The sequence below is a fragment of the Trichoderma ghanense genome (genome assembly GCF_004382785.1).
Source record: "Trichoderma ghanense strain CCMA-1212 chromosome Unknown scaffold_0, whole genome shotgun sequence".
Classification (NCBI taxonomy): domain Eukaryota; kingdom Fungi; phylum Ascomycota; class Sordariomycetes; order Hypocreales; family Hypocreaceae; genus Trichoderma; species Trichoderma ghanense.
This window is the reverse complement of record NW_027395663.1, coordinates 101,918-121,166: the sequence shown is the minus strand read 5'-3', so window position 1 is coordinate 121,166 and position 19,249 is coordinate 101,918. Positions and strand designations below refer to the sequence as shown.

The 19,249-nt window shown below is 55.7% G+C and overlaps 7 protein-coding genes across 7 annotated transcripts; 5 read left to right on the top strand and 2 right to left on the bottom strand.

Moving 5' to 3' along the window:
* Positions 1 to 297: 297 nt before the first annotated feature.
* On the top strand, positions 298 to 2,431 carry CCMA1212_000046 (uncharacterized protein; the record flags this gene model as incomplete). The annotated part of the gene is made up of 5 exons (XM_073697531.1): positions 298 to 357; positions 420 to 1,214; positions 1,273 to 2,043; positions 2,127 to 2,309; positions 2,375 to 2,431. 5 exons carry the CDS (start codon positions 298 to 300, stop codon positions 2,429 to 2,431), a joined length of 1,866 nt encoding a protein of 621 aa, XP_073563729.1.
* A 511-nt stretch (positions 2,432 to 2,942) lies between these two features.
* On the bottom strand, positions 2,943 to 3,291 carry CCMA1212_000045 (uncharacterized protein; the record flags this gene model as incomplete). Its single annotated transcript, XM_073697530.1, has 2 exons — positions 2,943 to 3,198; positions 3,275 to 3,291. The coding sequence occupies 2 exons, from the start codon at positions 3,289 to 3,291 to the stop codon at positions 2,943 to 2,945; spliced, it is 273 nt and encodes a 90-aa protein (XP_073563728.1).
* A 1,703-nt stretch (positions 3,292 to 4,994) lies between these two features.
* CCMA1212_000044 (Protein transport protein SEC24) lies at positions 4,995 to 8,579 on the top strand (the record flags this gene model as incomplete). The annotated part of the gene is made up of 4 exons (XM_073697529.1): positions 4,995 to 4,998; positions 5,390 to 6,204; positions 6,294 to 8,507; positions 8,568 to 8,579. 4 exons carry the CDS (start codon positions 4,995 to 4,997, stop codon positions 8,577 to 8,579), a joined length of 3,045 nt encoding a protein of 1,014 aa, XP_073563727.1.
* A 3,101-nt stretch (positions 8,580 to 11,680) lies between these two features.
* CCMA1212_000043 (Mitogen-activated protein kinase) lies at positions 11,681 to 12,998 on the top strand (the record flags this gene model as incomplete). The annotated part of the gene is made up of 4 exons (XM_073697528.1): positions 11,681 to 11,796; positions 11,880 to 12,075; positions 12,174 to 12,555; positions 12,622 to 12,998. 4 exons carry the CDS (start codon positions 11,681 to 11,683, stop codon positions 12,996 to 12,998), a joined length of 1,071 nt encoding a protein of 356 aa, XP_073563726.1.
* Positions 12,999 to 14,231: 1,233 nt separating this feature from the next.
* Positions 14,232 to 15,245, top strand: CCMA1212_000042 (Oxidation resistance protein 1; the record flags this gene model as incomplete). Its single annotated transcript, XM_073697527.1, has 2 exons — positions 14,232 to 14,657; positions 14,790 to 15,245. 2 exons carry the CDS (start codon positions 14,232 to 14,234, stop codon positions 15,243 to 15,245), a joined length of 882 nt encoding a protein of 293 aa, XP_073563725.1.
* A 574-nt stretch (positions 15,246 to 15,819) lies between these two features.
* CCMA1212_000041 (Uroporphyrinogen-III synthase) lies at positions 15,820 to 17,003 on the bottom strand (the record flags this gene model as incomplete). The annotated part of the gene is made up of 2 exons (XM_073697526.1): positions 15,820 to 16,562; positions 16,688 to 17,003. The coding sequence occupies 2 exons, from the start codon at positions 17,001 to 17,003 to the stop codon at positions 15,820 to 15,822; spliced, it is 1,059 nt and encodes a 352-aa protein (XP_073563724.1).
* Positions 17,004 to 17,525: 522 nt separating this feature from the next.
* On the top strand, positions 17,526 to 18,257 carry CCMA1212_000040 (FAD-linked sulfhydryl oxidase ALR; the record flags this gene model as incomplete). Its single annotated transcript, XM_073697525.1, has 2 exons — positions 17,526 to 17,665; positions 17,780 to 18,257. The coding sequence occupies 2 exons, from the start codon at positions 17,526 to 17,528 to the stop codon at positions 18,255 to 18,257; spliced, it is 618 nt and encodes a 205-aa protein (XP_073563723.1).
* Between the last annotated feature and the right edge of the window lie 992 nt (positions 18,258 to 19,249).

Genomic DNA, 19,249 nt, shown 5'->3' with positions numbered 1-19,249 from the left:
TCCCACTGCTAGCCATTCACTCCTTCGTATTTCCTCTTCTTGCTTCTTTTCTTTCTCCTGCTCTTCCAAGTATCACCTTGGAGCTGGCTTTACACACCGTTTCCTCGCTATACGAGCTCGCTATATACACCTTCTTACATATATTGTCGTCAAATCTTCGCTTGTCCTCTATACACCTGGCTCAAACCATCCCCTGGTCGTTTCTCCGTGTTGAAGATCATGCTCTCAACCACCCAACATCAAAATCAAGAAAGTATTTGACATAAGCAAACCCCAAACCAATCTTATTGCTCCGCCATGGTCTACCAAGGCAAGCCCTCGAGGGGCTGTCAGATGTGCCGCACTCGCCGCATCAAGGTATGTTCTCTCTGCTTCTTGTCCGCTGTGGATTCCCACGCCGAAACTCATCATCAACTTAGTGTGACGAGACCAAGCCCACATGCAAGCAGTGTGCCAAGTCTCGCCGGCAATGCCCGGGATACAGAGATGAGTTTGACCTGGTGTTTCGCAACGAGACCCAGGCAACGGAGAAGAGAGCGCAGCGGGCGTCGAAAAAGGCCCTGGCGCAGAGAATGAACAAGTTCGCCGCCAGCTCCACGCCAGAGCCGATTTCCCCAAACGCCGCGCATTCCTCGGGGTGTTCGAACCCCCCTTTTGGGCCGTCTCAGCATATGCCCTCCGTCGCGGCCTCATATGGCCGCAAGAATCAGCAGACTCCCTGGACCGGCCTCTACACTCTGCTGCAGAGGCCACAGATGGACCTCGACGGCCAGGTGACCTGCCATTTTTTATCCAACTATGTGCTCATTCCTCGGTTGGGCAACGGACGAGGGTTCCTCGAGTACGTAGTACCATTGCTGAGGGCAGAAGAGACGGCGCCTCACTTCAAGGCCGCGTTCGATGCTTGTGCCATGGCCAGCTATGCCAACTCACAGGGTGACCAGCTTCTGGTCGAGCGCGCTCTGCGTACGCATTCAAAGGCGTTGGGGGCTATCAACGTGGCCTTGAACAACCCCGACACCATCAAGCAGGATTCCACGCTGGCAGCCATTCTCCTGCTGGGTCTCTTCGAAAATATCACAACCAGAAACCTCGGCATGCTGGCCTGGGGACCTCACATACGCGCGGCCATCCAGCTCGTCCGGAAGCGAGGCCGCAAGCAACTGCGGACCAAGATTGGGGTGGCGTTGTTCATTGCGGTCCGTACCCAAATGGTAGGTCGCCTGTCTTTACTCCTCTTTTGCAGGATTTGAGTCTGACCTGAGCTCATAGATTGTCCACACGCTCAGCACTGCCAAACCGCCCCTGATGCAAGTGGAGTGGTGGGTCAACTCAGATGCCGTCCGGGATACGTATGCCTCTCAGTGTCAACGGCTCGGCATCCGTGCCGGAGAGATCAGAGCAGAGGTAAACCGGCTCATGAGCCAGCTGCCTCGGAACATGGAGAGCGTGGAAGCCCTCCGGGACATGATCCGGCAGGCTCAGGCGGTCGACTTTGAATGTATCCGGTGGGCCGAGACGCTTCCGGAGGACTTTCGATACCGGACGATCCTCTGGCAGGACGAGATTCCCGACGCCGACTACTACCAGCTCGAGGTGTTCCCGGGACGCGTCGATGCGTATCCGGATCTGTGGGTAGCCAGTCTGTGGAGCATGATGCGCGTCTCGCGAATCATCCTGGCGTCCCTCGTGATCCGGTGTGCAGCTTGGGTTTCTTCACCGGTCGACTACCGCATGGCGCCCGAGTATGCCACGGCGAGGAGGATATGCGTCGAGAACATCACCGACATCATTGCTTCGGTGCCCTACCAGCTCGGATGGTTCAGCACGCGCAAGCACCTGTTTCAGCAAGCCAGTCTCTCCAGCTTTGCTTGCGGCGAGGACGACACCACGAAGAGTCTGTCTGGCTACTTTTTGACCTGGCCGCTGGCGTGTATTCAGGGGCAAGACTATACGACGGATAATCAGCGAGCCTGGGTCAAGGGACGGCTCACTTACATTGGGAAGCATCTCGGCGTCTCCTACGCCCTCATGTTGACACAGGTATGATTCCAAGCTTTTCTTCCGCAGCTCGTTACGTACGAGATTTGCCATGTAGAGTTGGCCCAAGCTAAGTCTGACCGCAGCTCAACTACCGGACTCCATCCATGCTCATAAGAATGGACGGCTTAATGGCCAACAGCCCGTCCGTCAACGTCGAGAAGCTGCTCTCCATGAAGGTTGCAAAGCCATCCGAGGTGTCGTCTACGGGGCCAGCGGCGGCCCAGCTGTTTCGGCAGCAGGTGTTTCACGGTCAACCGACTTTGCTAGTAAGTGAAGCAGCAAATAAGTCGTACATTCTCGAGGCGCCCAGACAGCTAACATGCCACGAAAGATGCCGCAGCATGCAACCATTTCGACGTACGACGACACGAGTCCGGAGGGCGATTGAGCTCCTGAGGCCCTGGGGCCTGTGAGACGACGCAGGCATTCGGCGAGTAAACGAGGAAGAAGCTAGTTCGGGGGTACAGGCTCGCGGCGTGCCCTCGGTGCTGTAGGGTTGCGGCGCCATCATATCGCGTGTAATTGTCATATGATCGAGATGTGTGTGCATTTGTTTCAAGATAGAGAGCTACATCATAGGATTTGCATAACGGCCTTTTAGATAAACGGTATAATCGACGTCTTTCCATCTCTGCAAGCAGTACGAGTAACTGTATGTTCCGTAACTCTCCTGTCACATGTCAAATCATCGACGCTGCCGCTTGCTACTCCCAACTCAACTTGCTCGTCATTTCCCTCCGCATCATCATTTTGAGCCTTTTCTTTTCCTATAATTTAACATTAGATCCAAACACACACAATCGATCCCTTTACATGTCACACGTATGTCATCCAATATACGCATGTATATAAGGGTAGGGAATAGGGAAAAAGAAAAAAAAAGGAAAGGAAAAAAAAACTCACATCTCCTCGTCCCTCTGCGCGGTTCCCAAATTCCACGCCTTGACGACGTAGCTCTGCGTCTTGTCGACGTACTTTTCGTTCTGCATCTGCTTGACGCCAACGCGGACGCCGTCCTTTGTGAAGACGACGTTGCTGCGGCCCATGCGCTCCGAGGCCGAGTCGCGCATCTTGGCGAAGGAGAGGTAGATTTGGTAGAGGACCCAGGCGGCGCCGCTGAGGAGGGAGAGCGCGATGAGGAGGGGGATGATTTGGCTGGATGGACGTCAGCTTGCTTGGTTGGACAGCTGGAGGAGGGGGTTTTTTTTCTTTGGGGAGAGCGAAGCTTTACCCTATGGTTGATGCCATTATTTCAGGAGGTAGAAATGTGACGAGTGTATGAGAATGGATGATGAAAGCGGTAGGTAGTTTGCTGAAAGGCGATTACAGCCTGGGGATCGAGGTCGTCTGCTTGTGTTGTACAAAGGCGATTGGATCACGAGGCGCAAAAGAAGGCTCGTTCCCAAGGGATGAACCAGTCGTTCAATGAGGCCGTGGCGCGAATAAATGATGTCAAAGGAGCGAATAGAGAGTTAAAATGAAGTATCGTAGTAAAAACAGGCGTAGTCGAGAGGATGGCAGCAGCCAGCTGAAAGAGAGATAGATTCAGGTTTGAAAAAAGGTTTGAAAGAGAGAATGTGAAAGCTCGAAAAAAAAGGTGGATGGATGGCGTTTGTTGGAGGGAGGGAGAGAGGGAATGCAGATGGATAAAAAGGCGCGAGGCGCGGAGGAGGAGGAGGAGGCCTCTGCTTTGGCTGGCTGTGTGCGTGTGCTTTGTTTCTCCAGGGTCTCTTTTTGTGTGGTCTGCACATGTATTTTCTGCTCGATTATTGTTGCCCTTTCCGCAGGGCTGCGTTACATGGTTTTGTACCTAATGCCCTGCTGTTGGTAGCACCATGAAATTAAACGTACATACGATCAACAAAGGCAGACTGCATCGGACCCTGGGGGTCTTTTCTTATGATATTACTATGGCGCGCCTCTTTTCTTACGGTATTATCATTCTGGCTTGTTCCCGTTCTCCCCCCTTGCACAGAGAGGTGCCGGGGGCTGCTGACTGCATGTGCCCTCCACTATGTGCCTACCTAGTTTGGTGCTACGGCCAGGGGACCAGGGCTCGGGATACAGCGGCTTCAGTGCGCGCTGGACGCTAATGCGCCTGCGGCTAGGAGGGCAGGTGGGCTGTGGCGGGCTGGGCGGCGATGCTGTGCCGAAGCGGTTCCTGAGGTTCATGTTCCTGGGGTAAGATGCAAATGCGTCTGGGTGCTATTCTATTAACACTAGGCTTATCTGATCTGTGAGATTTTGACGCTATGAGGCGCTTTGCATCGATTGTAGATGCAGGCTTGATGGGACATTCCGTCAGCAGTTCAGATATATACCATATAGAGATCCAGAGCAAGAGAGAAAGGAGGCATCGTACACGGTACTTGTTCGTACAGGCAATGAATCGCATCAGCACAGCCGAAAGCTCGGACGCGGTAATAAGGACCCGAGACACCCCACAGCAAGAAGCATTTCATGTCCTCATCGGGTTGCAACGGTGATGACGAACAGGGGAGAGCATGTCAGTGCTGCTGCTGCTGCTGCTGCTGCTGCTGCATGCATGCAGTGAGCTAAATAAATAGCTGCTCGTCTTTTCTTCGCAGTCTGGTTGTGTTGCCGGATTCCGTACGCGTTTGTTAATCCAGCTGCGAGAACGGAGCTGCTGTTGGATGTACGGAGTACATACGTATCTACACCAGAGCTTTCCCCTCAAGATGCAGCGCATCAAGTCCTACCCTGTAGGAGGGCTCGAGATGCGCATGTTGGAAAGGGAGAGGCACTCTGCAGACGCCAACTTACTTTAGATACATCGAGCGTCTTCCGTCCGACCAGCTGCCCTCGCATAAAGCAACCTGTCTTTTGCTTAGTCTGCACATATGCGTAGATCTACCACGTGGCTTGGTTCAAGATTTCGCTCGAGATCATCAGCGCTGCCTGGCCGAACCGATCTGTGCATCATCATCTAGATGGGTGTTACTAAGCTGGGGCCACGTCTCTTTCCTCTGCATTCTACTACAGTTTAGATACTGAATAGATACATGTAAGGTCCGCATGGAGCTACGTGTCTCCGCGGATCTCCGAAAAAAAAATCATTTGTTTGCCTGCCCTTTTATTGCTCGGTTTCTCCCTCTGTAAAACCAACTCACAATACCTTACGAAGCACAGACAGCATCCCTCAAACGTTCCCGCCTCACCAGCCACAGCGCCCCTCCTTGTGTGGCTCAGAGGCGGTGTCTCCTGCCTTAGGTACAGCATCCCAAAAGGACAGACAAGCCAAGTATCAAACGGACGACAGCCAGTGACAGCTGGCCCTGCCCACCAAACCAATCTTGATCCATCTCTCGCCTGCCAATCCACCCAGACGGCTGGCTTCGACATCAGATTGCTCGACGCCTCGACTCTCTGATTCAACGTGGGCCTCTTGAACCCCTCTCTCGAGCCGCCGCCCGTGCTTGCAAGGCAGAGCCTCTTCGTCCAGAGCTCGCCCAGCCCTCCACCGAGTCGACCTGCATCGAAACACCACCCGCCTCCAGCCGCGCAAACAGCGACGCCCTCGCCCAGCTCAACCTCATCATGTCGGCGCCACCCAGCGATGGCTACGGCCAGCCGCTTGACCAGCAGGCCCAACAGCAGCCGCCCTTCGATGGCCAGCCCGCGCCCCACGAGGCAACCGCCGCGGGCAAGAAGAAGAAGCGAGGATATGCGGCGCAAGCCTTCGAGGTCGGCACGGGAGCCAATGCTCTGGCAGGCGGCCAGCTCCCGGTCGGACAGCAGTACGGCGCGCCGCCAATGCAACCCGGCGCTGCTCCCTACGGCGCCTATCCGCAAGTTGAGCCTCAGCCCGTCGCTGGCGTTCCCCCCGCGCCTGGATACCAGTATCCCCAGGCCGGCTATGGCGCACCGCAGCCCGTCGCCGCATCGCAGCCTGCCTACGGCTACCAAGCTCCGGATCAGGGATACCAGCCGCCGGCTGGCCCAGGACCTGCCGCGGGCATCGCGGGCATCACCCAGGGCATGGCCGGCATGCAGGTCGGAGGCCAGCCGCAGCCTCCCCAGGTGGCCCAGCAAGGCAGGCCCACCGTTCTCAACCAGCTGTATCCTACGGACCTCTTGACGCAGCCCTTTAACCCTGCGGAGCTGGATCTGCCACCGCCTCCAATCATCCTCCCGCCCAATGTAAGAACGGCGTCTCCCATTGTGGTCCCCAATCGCACGGTACTACTGCCTGAACAAGCTTTGTGCTAACGAATACTGTTTTGCTACAGACCAGCGTGACTGCCTCGCCGGATGCCAACTGCTCTCCGCGATACATTCGATCTACAATCAACGCCGTCCCCACATCAAACTCGCTGCTGAAAAAGTCCAAGCTGCCGTTCGCACTCATCATCCAGCCCTACGGAGCTCTGCATGACGACGAGGACCCCATACCGGTTGTCCAAGATCAGGTCATTTCCCGTTGCCGAAGATGTAGGACGTACATCAACCCGTTTGTCACCTTCCTGGACCACGGCCACCGATGGCGATGCAACATGTGCAACCTGAGCAATGACGTGCCCCAGGCATTCGACTGGGATGCCGCCGCTCAGCAGGCGGCCGACAGATGGCAGCGCCACGAACTCAACCATGCCGTCGTCGAGTTTGTTGCCCCCCAGGAGTACATGGTTCGACCGCCCCAGCCCCTGGTCTATCTGTTCCTCTTCGACGTCAGCTATGCGGCGGTCTCCAACGGCCTCTTGGCCACGAGCGCCAGGACCATCCTGGACAGCCTAAGCAGGATACCCAATGCCGATCGCCGAACTCGCCTCGGCTTCCTCGCCGTCGACTCCAGCCTCCACTACTTCTCCATCCCCAAGGACTCGGATGAGAATGGCGAGACGAGCATGCTCGTCGTCAGCGACCTCGAGGAGCCCTTCCTGCCGGTGCCCCACGATCTCCTTGTCCCGCTGACCGAGAGCCGCCAGAGCATCGAAAAGTTCCTCCAGAAGCTGCCGGACATGTTCCAGAACAACCAGAGCAACGGCTCGTGCATGGGATCGGCCCTGCGCGCGGGGCACAAGCTCATCTCTGCGCTTGGCGGAAAGATTGTCGTCCTCACTGCCTCGCTCCCTAACACGGGCGTCGGAAAGCTGGACATGCGGGAGGACAAGAAGCTTCTGGGAACGTCCAAGGAGAGCAGTCTCCTGCAGACGTCAAACAGCTTCTACAAGAGCTTCGCCGTCGAGTGCTCCAAGAACCAGGTGTCGATCGACATGTTCCTGTTCTCGTCTCAGTACCAGGATGTAGCCTCGTTGAGTAACTTGCCGAGGTACACCGGTGGACAGACGTGGTTCTACCCCGGCTGGCACGCTTCGCGACCGGAAGACGCGCTCAAGTTCGCCTCGGAGTTTAGCGATTACCTGTCGGCCGAGATTGGGTTGGAAGCCGTGCTTCGCGTGCGCGCGACTACGGGTCTGCGCATGAATGCATTCTACGGCAACTTCTTCAACCGCAGCTCCGACCTCTGCGCGTTCCCGGCCTTCCCCCGCGACCAATGCTACGTTGTCGAAGTCGCCATTGACGAGAACCTTACTAAGAACGTGGTGTGTCTCCAGGCTGCTGTGCTACACACGACATGCAACGGCGAGCGCCGCATCAGGGTGCTCACGCTTGCGCTGCCCACGACGACCAACCTGTCGGACGTCTACGCCTCTGCGGACCAGCTGGCCATCACCACCTACTTCAGCCACAAGGCCGTGGAGAGGGCGCTCAGCAGCGGTCTGGACGCCGCCCGAGACGCCCTGGCGGCCAAGGTCACCGAGCTTCTCCAGACGTTCAAGAAGGAGCTCGCCGGCGGCAGCATGGGCGGCGGCCTGCAGTTCCCCGCCAACCTTCGAGGACTTCCTCTGCTGTTCCTGGGCCTGACGAAGAATGTCGGCCTTCGGAAGTCGACGCAGATTCCTTCCGACATCCGATCAGCCGCCCTGTGCCTCCTGTCTACGCTTCCGATCCCGCTTCTGACCCGATACATCTATCCCAAACTCTACTCTCTGCATGACATGCCCGACAATGCCGGCATCCCGGATGAGGCCACGGGCCATATTGTCCTCCCCCCGCCGCTCAACCTGTCCTCGGAGAGACTCGTTTCGTACGGCCTGTATCTGATTGACGATGGCCAGGTCCAGTTCTTGTGGGTGGGCCGGGATGCCGTTCCCCAGCTCATCGCCGACGTCTTTGGAGTGGAGGACCGCACGCAGGTCCACGTCGGCAAGGGACGAGTTCCGGAGCTGGAAAACGACTTCAACGAGCGCATCCGAGCCGTGATCCAAAAGAGCCGCGATCACCGCTCACTTGGCGTGGGAAGCATCACGGTGCCGCACCTATACATTGTCCGAGAGGACGGCGAGCCGCTGCTCAAGCTGTGGGCGCAGACGCTGCTCATTGAGGACCGGGCGGACCAGGGAGTAAGTGCGGCACAGTGGCTTGGTTCACTCCGAGAAAAGGTACGTTGAATCGGCACCCTTGGTCCAATATATGCACAGACTAACACGTGATTGATATAGGTGGTGCAGTAATGTTTCGGAGTTGACGGAGAGGCGTTGTTGCAATAATCATTGTATAGACTAGGTGGGTGACGGGGATCACATGGTGGCGATCTTTGGCAAAAAGAGGGCGAGTAAGATGAGATGGGCTATGTCTTTTTTATGGTAAACGAACAATATTTCAATGTGTAGTTTGAAAAAAAAAAAAAAAAAAAAAAAGAATCAAGTATTGACGGTATCCTTTGGGTTTTATTTGTGAGCACGTCGTCTTGACGTATTCAGGAGATTCTTCATCCACTGGCTCGAGCACCCCACCACTTTCCGTAAGCCATACCAGGGGCATCGATTGTACACACGAATTTTACATTGAGAAATTCCGGTACAGTACGGGATCGATTAGTAGTTTATTCATCTTTGCAAGTCCTAAGTAGCAAGCGGTTTGCAACCACGATCGTGACCGCAGATAAATATAGACACACACGGCAGCAATACGAGCATCATTTAAGTATAGCGTTTGGTGACGGACGTCGTATTTGTGTGCGTATGGTTGGTCTTGCTGTGCGTTCATGCTTGCTCTGTTACTTTTCTGCAGACCACTTGGTACTACATGTAGATAGGTACCTCGAAATAAGCTTGCCTGTTGTTCCAGTGAGCCGGACGGCGATAGAGGCCGGCCGGCGCGGCTATTAGCAGTCGAGCTGTTCTTGATCTGACGTTGTTCTGCATTAACGAAGTTGGCGGGAAGAGGTGGCGTGTTTAGGTGATTGGGTTGCGCTACGAAACATTTGGCACTCTTGACCGGGTACGAAGTGATGGAAGCATGTGAAGCCAACATGTAACGAAGCCGTGAAGCTGCGAAGCTATTGATTTTTCAAAAGCTGGGCAGCTTATGGCGTGCGATGTGTTGAGCCCCAGGATGAATACGATGTGCACCTTGATAGCAGCGATATTGAACCTTTACTCCGTCACCGGAAAGGCAGGGAAGCGAAAGAGGAAGAACTGGGGAAAAGACTCCTCTGCCGAATTATGAAACGGCGCTGGAGAACGACCTCTAACATCGAGGTTTGAGGTTTGGGTCCTTTGCGGGCTCTCTTGGGTGACTTTTTACGCCGCAGGCGGGAAGGGTTGTGTGATGTGAAACAGGCGAAAGGGGGGGGCGACGCTTGACGGGCCAATGGGGTTGGGGATTAGGCGCTTTGGTAAGGGGGAGGGTTGTTGAAACTGAGGGGTGGTTGGAGGGCACTGGTATTGGATGGACGGGAGTTGAATGGGTTGTGATGTGATGTGGATGATTGCTTGATGGTGGTGGTCTTTGTCGATGGTGATGGCTGTGATGGTGAGATACTTGCATCTCTGTTTTGCTTGGTTGTTATTGACAAGTCGTAACCTGCGAGGAGAGAAGCATCGAAGACCGAACGTTGATAGCACAGACTGGAGCTCCAGGTACCCCTGTCGTCGGGTGCTTACATGTCGTGGAGGTGGCGTCAAGTTGCTCACAGTTCCTACTACCTTATTCCTGGAGATGTTGAAAGCAAGGACCAAGAGGTAAGACGGCGAACGTGCTTTGATGCGTCCTTGTGGAAGGAGGTAGAGCTGATCAGCTGGAATTGGGTTTGCGTCATGACTTTATTTTTTCAGGGTTGGTTTGATGGAAGTCTTGTCTATCTGGGTGAGGTAATGAGGTAATGGTAATATCAGAGTGCTGCTCATTGTTCAACCTTGCTTTGAACCCTTCAATATTGGTTGCGAGCTGCCAGAGAGCAATCTAGATCGGTTCTTCTTTCAACACGACCGAGAGTCGGGCAAAGCAGAAAGCAACACCCTTTGTTCTACTGCTACCTCATCCGGTTCCAGGCAGCTCCCAGGTTTCGTTTCAAACATCAGAGACAAAAGGATTCCGAAACAAACCAAACAAGTCCCGGTGCATGAAACCGCATTGCCATTTCACGTTGCCATGCATGCATCCATTCCCACGGCATTTTCCCGTCTCCCCCCATCTCTCCGTATTCCCTCCCCGTTTCCGAGCCCCTTCCCCTTCTTCTCCAGACAAGGGCATCGCATTGCCGTTGCTGTTTCGCCAGTTTCGATAGAGACTCTCTCTCGATGCGGGCATGGATGGAGAATCTAGGGCTTCGATCCGAGATGCCCAGGGCTGGTGGCCCGTCATCGTCCCATTGATGCGTCTGTGTGAACTGCATGCATTCCAGTCTCTGCCCATGCACCCATCCATCAGTGGTGGCCCTACAGGCACCGCAGCCCGCTGAACCAGCGCCTGCGGGAGCCAGTGAGCACCCCCTGGCCCAAGGCACCCAAGCCCTTGTGCGCGTTAGCCCGCCCCCGCCGGCCCTCCTGAATTATTGATTGCTCGTCCCTCGATACAGACCTGAAGCCCAGGCCAGCCCACGGCACAGGTCGCTAAATCGGCGGGCCAGCTGAGCACCTCCCGGTCCCAGTCACAGCAGAGCACCTCAGATGTTGAAATACAAACCTAAGGCCTCACTGCTGGAACCCTTTTCTGCCCACTGAACTGCTCCCCACTTGGCACCTGCAACCCTTCGACCCCGCAGCCCAGCCCGAACTCGTACTCGTGCCTCTTGTTCACACACCGAGGACGCCCATATCATTCGCCAGTCGTCCTTGTCGTCTTGTCTGTCTGTCTGTCTGTGCCTTTTATCCCGAGCTGCCTGAGCGCATTTTCTTTCTTCTCGTCTCTCTTCTACCTTCTCCTTTTTATACCTCCAGAAAAAGAAAAAAGCGTCGGCAACCGCATCTGTTCGTCGTCGTCCATCCCAGCTCTAGTGCGTCCACCACCACCACCACCATCTCCCCTCCTCTCGCCGCGACAAGAGCCTCATCCATCCCCTCCCGCACACTTCCTCCATACATGTACTGACCTGCGCTTCCAGTTCGCTGAGTGGAGTTGCCGTTCGCTAGGCCGCCTCAACCGTCGACTGCTATCCGCACATTAGCCTGTGGGCATCGACAAGAACCTCCGGCCTCCGCAGCGACAGGTAGAGCGCCCTCAAGCTCGGACTTTCCCCCCAGCCTTCCAACGGCCGCCATCGCCAACCCGCCCACCGCCCCTCAACCCTCCTCCCAGTCCCCAAGTCGCGCAGAGCGCAATCTGGCCGATCATGTCTCGGTCGAACCCCCCCAACAACGCATCGGCGTCGCGCAAGATCTCCTTCAACGTCAGCGAGCAGTATGACATTCAGGATGTCGTTGGCGAGGGAGCCTACGGAGTTGTTTGGTAAGTGTTCTGGTGTTCCCTGTGGAGAGAGACGGGCCCGGGTCTGCACACACCGTTTCTGACAGCATTCTGAACGACAACAGTTCCGCTATCCACAAGCCCTCGGGACAAAAGGTCGCCATCAAGAAGATTACTCCCTTCGACCACTCCATGTTCTGCCTGAGAACCCTGCGAGAGATGAAGCTGCTGCGCTATTTCAACCACGAGAACATCATCTCCATTCTTGACATCCAGAAGCCCCGGAGCTATGAAAGCTTTAACGAGGTCTATCTTATCCAGGTACGTTCCTTGCTGCTGTTTCGCAAGTCCCCCCCCCCGCGCCAGCTCTCTTTGCCTGGTCTTGTCTAGACGATGTGCTCACCATATCCTGCTTTTAGGAGCTCATGGAGACAGATATGCACAGAGTCATCCGAACCCAGGACCTCTCCGATGACCACTGCCAATACTTCATCTACCAGACGCTGCGGGCCCTCAAGGCCATGCACTCGGCAAACGTGCTGCACCGAGATCTCAAGCCGTCCAACCTGTTGCTCAACGCCAACTGTGACCTCAAGGTCTGCGACTTTGGCCTGGCCCGGTCTGCCGCCTCCCAGGAGGACAACTCCGGCTTCATGACGGAATACGTTGCCACGCGATGGTACCGCGCGCCCGAGATCATGTTGACTTTCAAGGAGTACACCAAGGCCATCGACGTCTGGTCCGTGGGCTGCATCTTGGCCGAGATGCTCAGCGGCAAGCCTCTGTTCCCCGGCAAGGATTGTAAGTTTGGCATTGCTTGAGCGACATCTATGCGGAAATCAAAAGTGCTAACGCAGCTCCCTCCAGACCACCACCAGCTGACTCTCATCCTGGACGTGCTCGGCACGCCGACCATGGAGGACTACTACGGCATCAAGTCTCGACGAGCGAGGGAGTACATCCGCTCGCTGCCCTTCAAGAAGAAGGTGCCCTTCCGCACCCTGTTCCCCAAGACGTCCGACCTGGCCCTGGACCTGCTGGAGAAGCTGCTCGCGTTCAACCCGGTGAAGCGAATCACGGTGGAGGACGCCCTCAAGCACCCGTACCTCGAGCCCTACCACGACCCGGATGACGAGCCCACCGCGCCTCCGATCCCCGAGGAGTTTTTCGATTTCGACAAGCACAAAGATACCCTGAGCAAGGAGCAGCTGAAGCAACTGATTTACCAGGAGATTATGCGGTAAAAGCCGGGCTCGGTTCGAGTGTACGGGCTTGATGCGAGCGCGTTGTCTGTTGAGCGAGACCGTTGCCACGCATAAAGAGCATTTTGGGGTTGATGATTTAGAGCAACAAGACTGGCAAAGAATGGGATTCTGTCTTGGCCGGGCCAAGATGGACGGATGATGGTTGGGCATGGAGGAACGAGATGAGATATGAAATGAATAAATACACTGGCCTCGAACGGCTGTTTTTCGTTTTGACATTTACTTTCTGGTTTGGGTCATTTCCAGCCTAGTGTAAATCAACCTCTCTGCTGCATAGTCGTCAAGGATGGACAAGACTCGTGATTCCATCTCATGTGTATCAGCAACGGATTGCGGGGCGCGAGGCTGGTGATCGACGAGCCTCTTCTTGCGGTCTGTGGCTGGTCCTTGTCCTTGCTCCAATAATCCCCACACGGAGAAGAACGGCTGCCGGGCCGGGTGACAAAATAACTGAGAGCCCGAGAGCCAATCAGCACACCGCGATAGAATAAACACACCACGATGGCCTATAGTCTGGAGCATCTCACTCTTCCCGAGACGCTCATATTCTAGCCTTGGATGCGCATATTCCTCACGCTGTCCCATTCGTTATGCTGACAGGCACTTGGAACGCTAGAATCCTGCCAGTGACAGGCCATTGTGGCATCGCCAACGGCTCTGGACGGAAGTTGCTACAGCGCATCAACTCAATGCATTACTAACGGCCCCGGTTGTCTTACCCTTTGCTCAGGTACACGCAGCTTTTCAATTGCGGCCTTGGAATTCCGATCACGTTGTGTTTCTTTTTTTCCCTCTCCTTCTTATACGTTACTGTGATTTTCCAATTCTCTTCACCCTTTTCCTTCGTTATCTCAACGCTCTCTCCCCTCCCTTCTCGCCTCTCTTCTTTTTGCCCTCTTCATGGCCGTTCAGCAGCTTCTATCTCACGGCTGGCGGGTCTTCTCTTTGGATACGTCGTAACTCTGGATCGATCGAGTACGTGCAACTACGGTTGTGTCATCACCATCATCGTACCCACGACTGAACATTCATCTCCCTCCAGTTACCTTATACCCGAACCTGCAATCTGTCAAGGAAGCTATAAGGCACGGACAAGCAAGAGACTAGCTTCTTCTTCTTTATAAGCATCAGCTGCAGTGCTGCTCAGACAAAGGCCCTCTCGCCCGCCAAAGAAAAAAAAAAAAAAAGAACCCAAAGCAAAAGCCGGCAGCAATGTGGACGGGCCTGATGCGACGCTTCTCGACCGAAGAGACGCGCGTGTCGGGCGATTTCGACGACCACGATGCCGCCGCCGCCGCCGCCGCCGCCTCCTCCCCGCGCACGCTCAATGACGGCATCAACGACGTCTTCACGCCCAAGCCGCGCACGCTGAGCCCGTTCCGCCCGCCGCCGCTGGACCCGGTCGTGCTGCACGGCTACAAGGACAGCACGCCGCCCGAGTCGCGGCTGCTGACGCCGGCGGTGGCCGAGGAGATCCGCACCATGGTGCCGGAGCGGCTGCGCATCTCGGAGGACTGGCGGCTGGTGTACAGCCTTGCGCAGAACGGGACGAGCCTCGCGACGCTGTATCAGACGTGTCGCCAGTTTGAGGGCATGAGGGTCGGCTTTGTGCTGGTTGTCAAGGACCAGGAGGGAGGGGTAAGTTGTTTTGTTTCTGGGTGTCTCTCTGGGCGGGGGAAAGATGAAAGCTGGGGTTGAAGACGAGGAGAGAGGAATGGGGAGGAAGAAGAAGAAGAAGAAGGGAATTGAAGAAATGCTGACGAAACAAAGACATTCGGCGCCTACCTCTCAGAATACCCTCACCCGGCCCCGTCCTACTTTGGCAACGGCGAGTGCTTCCTGTGGCGGGCCTCGACGCTGACGTCTCTCCCGCCGCCGCCCTCGGCCGACACGACGCACCTGACACGCAGCACGACGCTTGCTCCTCCTCCTCCTCCTCCTCCTCCTTCACAGTCCGGCACCTCGACGCCTCGGTCGGTGGACACGACGCCCGGGATCCGCTTCAAGGCGTTCCCGTACAGCGGCCTCAACGACTTCTACATCAACTGCGAGACGGGCTTCCTGAGCGTGGGGTCCGGCGGCGGGCACTACGGCCTGTGGCTGGACGACTCGCTCGACGTCGGCCACAGCTCGACCTGCGAGACGTTTGGCAACGAGCCGCTGAGCGATGCAGGGCCCAAGTTCAGCGTCATTGGCGTCGAGCTGTGGGTGATTGGCGCCAAGTGAGCAACGAGGACCGTCGGCCGCATATATGCACCCTCTTTTCCTTCTCATCTGCATTGCCTGTATCGCCAGAGCATTGTTGTATGTCATCGTTGTACGACGCCTACGGGGAAGGCCCCTTTCGCCTTATTTTTGAACGATTTAATGGAACCGGAATTACGAATGTCTGCTCAACATGTTTCGAATCATATGTTTGATTCTAGCCTACATATGAATGCCGCAACGCTTGATAGACATGTCAGAGAAGGAGAATCAAGGAGAGAACATATTGGAGGAGACAGTGGAAGAAGAGGAGGAAGACATCTCATCTCAAGGGACAAGAAGAATCGAACATTCAAAACCAAATGCCTGGACAGATAGCGAGGCAGTTCGAACCATGATACCCTCATACGCAAGAATGAAATAGCGCTGCACCCCTATGCAATCTTTCTATCGCCGTTTCTGACTCTGGATATGTCCCTTCTCTCTTACAGATCACGTCATCAGACCAATGTCCAGCACTGGTTCACCTGTGTAGAAATCCTCCTCTTTGCTTTGAGCTTCTCACGCGAGTTCTTGGATGATTCTTTGTCATACATCATGTCGTCGTCTTCTGGAGCCTCTTCTCCTGAAATGCCCGAATCCCCCCCATCACCCCCTCGGGCGTCGGCGTCTCCGCAACAACATCAGGCTCGAAGCCAAACGCATCGACAAGGTGATTCCTCGTCGTAGGCCCAATCGTAGCAACAAACGTCCCGTCGGTCCGCCGCCGCCGCCGCTCCCCCGCAAACCTGCCCGTCTCGGGGTCCAGCAGGTCCAGGCCGCGGAGCATGCTGTCGCACCCCGTGGGCGAGAAGACGACGATCCATCGCTGGGAGCTGCCAGGCCGCGCCGCCTTGTCGAGGACGGACGCAAAGTCTGTCGGGAAAGAGGACATCTCGCCCGTTCCGTAGACGACTTCCTCCGTGACGGGGATGCGCCGGTGGGCTGGGAGGGAAGGGTCTGTTAGGGTGCGGGGGATGATGTCTCTGCGCTGCTCGCCGACGAGGAATAGGAGGGGGGGTAGGAGGGGGGGGTTGTTGTTGTTGTCGTTGTTATTGACATCTTGCTGCTGTTTGCTGTCATTTTCGGTGTTACTGTTGGTGTTGGTGTTGGTGTCGGTGTTGTCAGAGTACCACTGGGCGTAGTGGTCGAGGATGAATTGCGCGAGGGCGTCGCCGTTGCCGGTGTGGCTGCCGAAGATCTGGAGGGGAGGATCCTGCGGGACGGCGGCGAGGGCGCGGGTCGTGGCTGGGCCGACGCTGTAGATGGGGATGTGTTGGAGGTGAGGCCACGAGGGATCTTTTTCACCGTCAGCTTTGCATGTTTTACGATGAGAAAAGGTTTTTTAGTATGTTGTGCAAAGATGAGAAGGACAAGGGGGGGGTAAGAGAAGAGAACGGAGGGTTAGGGAGTGGGTTATTTACCCCTTGCGACTTCGTCTTCGCGGACTACGTGGGAGAATGCTTCGACTGCTCTCTGGGAGGTGAATATCAGGCCGCCAAAGGCGCAGCCGGGGGTGTTTCCGATGCGTTTCTGGCGGAGCAGGTCGCGGAGTCGGTCGATGCCTTGTTCTTCGAACTTGTGCTGCAGGACGGGGACGAAGGTTGGTGCGAAGGAAGGGTTGTTGTTGTTGTTGTTGGAAGGTGAGGAGAAGAGGTCTTCGTAGGCGTCGGATGGGCTGGATTTTGTCTTGAGGAGTAGGACTGGGATGGGCTGGGTTGAGGAGGGGAGGGATGACATTGTGGGTGCTTATGAGGATGGGATGATTGTTGCTGATGATGGCATCTGAATGAAGTGGATATTGTATCAATTCTCTGAAAGCAATGCTAACGAGTTTGGTAGGGTGTTTCCTTCTGAAATGACGGGTTAATATAGATTAAGATGAGTGAAATTGAATTTTGAGTCTGATGTTGATTGATAGCTTCATGTGAGCATTTCGGATGAGATGCCGCGGGATGACGGAGGGGCTTGGCAGCGAACTGCACTTGGCTTGGAGGGGCTTAGAGGGGCAGCAAGGCGCTATCGGCAGCTTCTATCGATAAGAAAAATGTCCTGACTGCGGCAAAGCCTTGAAAACCCGGCCGGGGGCTGACAAATTGCATGTCACTGAGTGAAGTTCGCCGAGAAACACATCCTTTCTTTTACATATACATTTTTTCGCAAACTACACTCTTTTTTTTACGATTGGAGACTGTATAAGTGTGTGAGTGTGCAGAGTGGAGAGCTTGTTGGTCATCAAAAGTCAGGAAAGTGAAGAAGACAATGGCCGAAGAAGCTTCATTTCGAGACGCCACGGCGGCTGCGTCAGGGCCGGGCCTCTCAGCTGCTTCCGACTCGCCTGCCGCTGATCAGCAGCCCAAGAAGTTCCCCAAGGGAGTCGTGCTGGGAAAAGATGGCAAGCCGTAAGTCCAGCATGCCCGTGTGTCTACGCCCGTGCCTACATTCTGCGCCCTCTGGTCTATACCTTTACTTTGGCTTGTTGGGGCAATTGGAGGTTGAAATAAGTCTACTAACAGCATCATCCTGTCTTCAAGATGCCGAAGCTGCACCTCATTCGCCTCGTGGGCCGCGCAAGCCAAGCAAGTGACCAAGAAAGACGCCCCTGCCGACCGCAGAGCCATATCCACGACGACCGCCGCCTCCGGCCCTCCGCCCGACTGCCCGCCCGACGTCGAGACCCTCGGCCGCAGCACCTGGACGCTGCTGCACTCCATCGCGGCGACATACCCGGAGCAGCCGTCGCGGACGCAGCAGTCGGACCTGCTGAGCTTCGTCGGGCTCTTCTCCAAGCTGTACCCGTGCTGGGTGTGCGCCGAGGACTTCCAGGGCTACATGGCGCGACAGAAGCCGCAGGTGTCGAGCCGGGAGGAGTTTTCGCAGTGGCTCTGCCGGGCGCACAACGACGTCAATCGGAAGCTGGGCAAGCCCGAGTTTGACTGTTCGCGGTGGGACGAGCGATGGAGGACGGGGTGGAAGGACGGCCGATGCGACTGATTGGAGATGTTGGTAGTGGAGAGATGTGTACGATTAACGGGAAAAGAGGAGGGACTATTCTTAGGCTTCGAAAGGGGAGAGATTTGCGGCAAATGCATGTACATGTATGATTGGGAGCGAGGGCGATGTATTCGCATCACATTAGAAGGACGGCGTTCGGTCATGCTGGCATGTTGCGAAGCGTTGGGAACAGGGGCAATAGAAACACCAAGCCAGACCGAGCCGTGGTACGAGATATCATGATCTGTGTGTGCGCATGGTGGCGAGAGAACCCAAGCATGCCACGGGAGACGAGGATAGAAAACTCTTCACTCACTGCTCGAGGGCCTCTCAACCTATCGACTTATCAATTGGACTATCAAAACTCGCAGTCGTGGTGCTTTGGGCCCATCAATGTGCGACTTCATATCCATGTCGGAGGCCGTTGGATATCGTGATGCGGCTGGAGGCGACAGGGGCAGGCAATTGACCGGATGGCTGCCGACGGAGCTCCGATGGAATCGAGATTTGGATGGGCCGTTGAACAAAGGGGACCTGGCAAGCTGGTCAGATACGAAGTGGAAGTAAGAGGCGTCGTTAATTGTCCGACGAGCGAATCGCCGCTCGCACGGATTGCCGGCTTGCTGTATTGAAGCCACATGTTGGTGGAGGCTGGCCATGGATCCTTGTGCCATGCAGGTAGCTTATTAGTGGAGGCTACTATCAGCAGCTGTCGACCATCATCGAGCGCTGTACTGTAGAAAGAGGTGCATTAGCGGCTGCCCACCCGCGCAGAAATGGCTCCATTACATCACTATCATGACAGCGGCGCGTCCAAAAGTGAGCTCATGCTTGCCGATGGCACGAGCAGCTGCGCTGGCGGGGCTCCTGCCGTCTCTGGTGCCCGTTGATTTTGAGTTCGTCCGAGCTGTTGATGGCTAGGTAGGAGTGCAAGCTGAGAAACGACTCGAATCAAAACATCAATCTATATATCCTCATCCATCGCCCTGCTA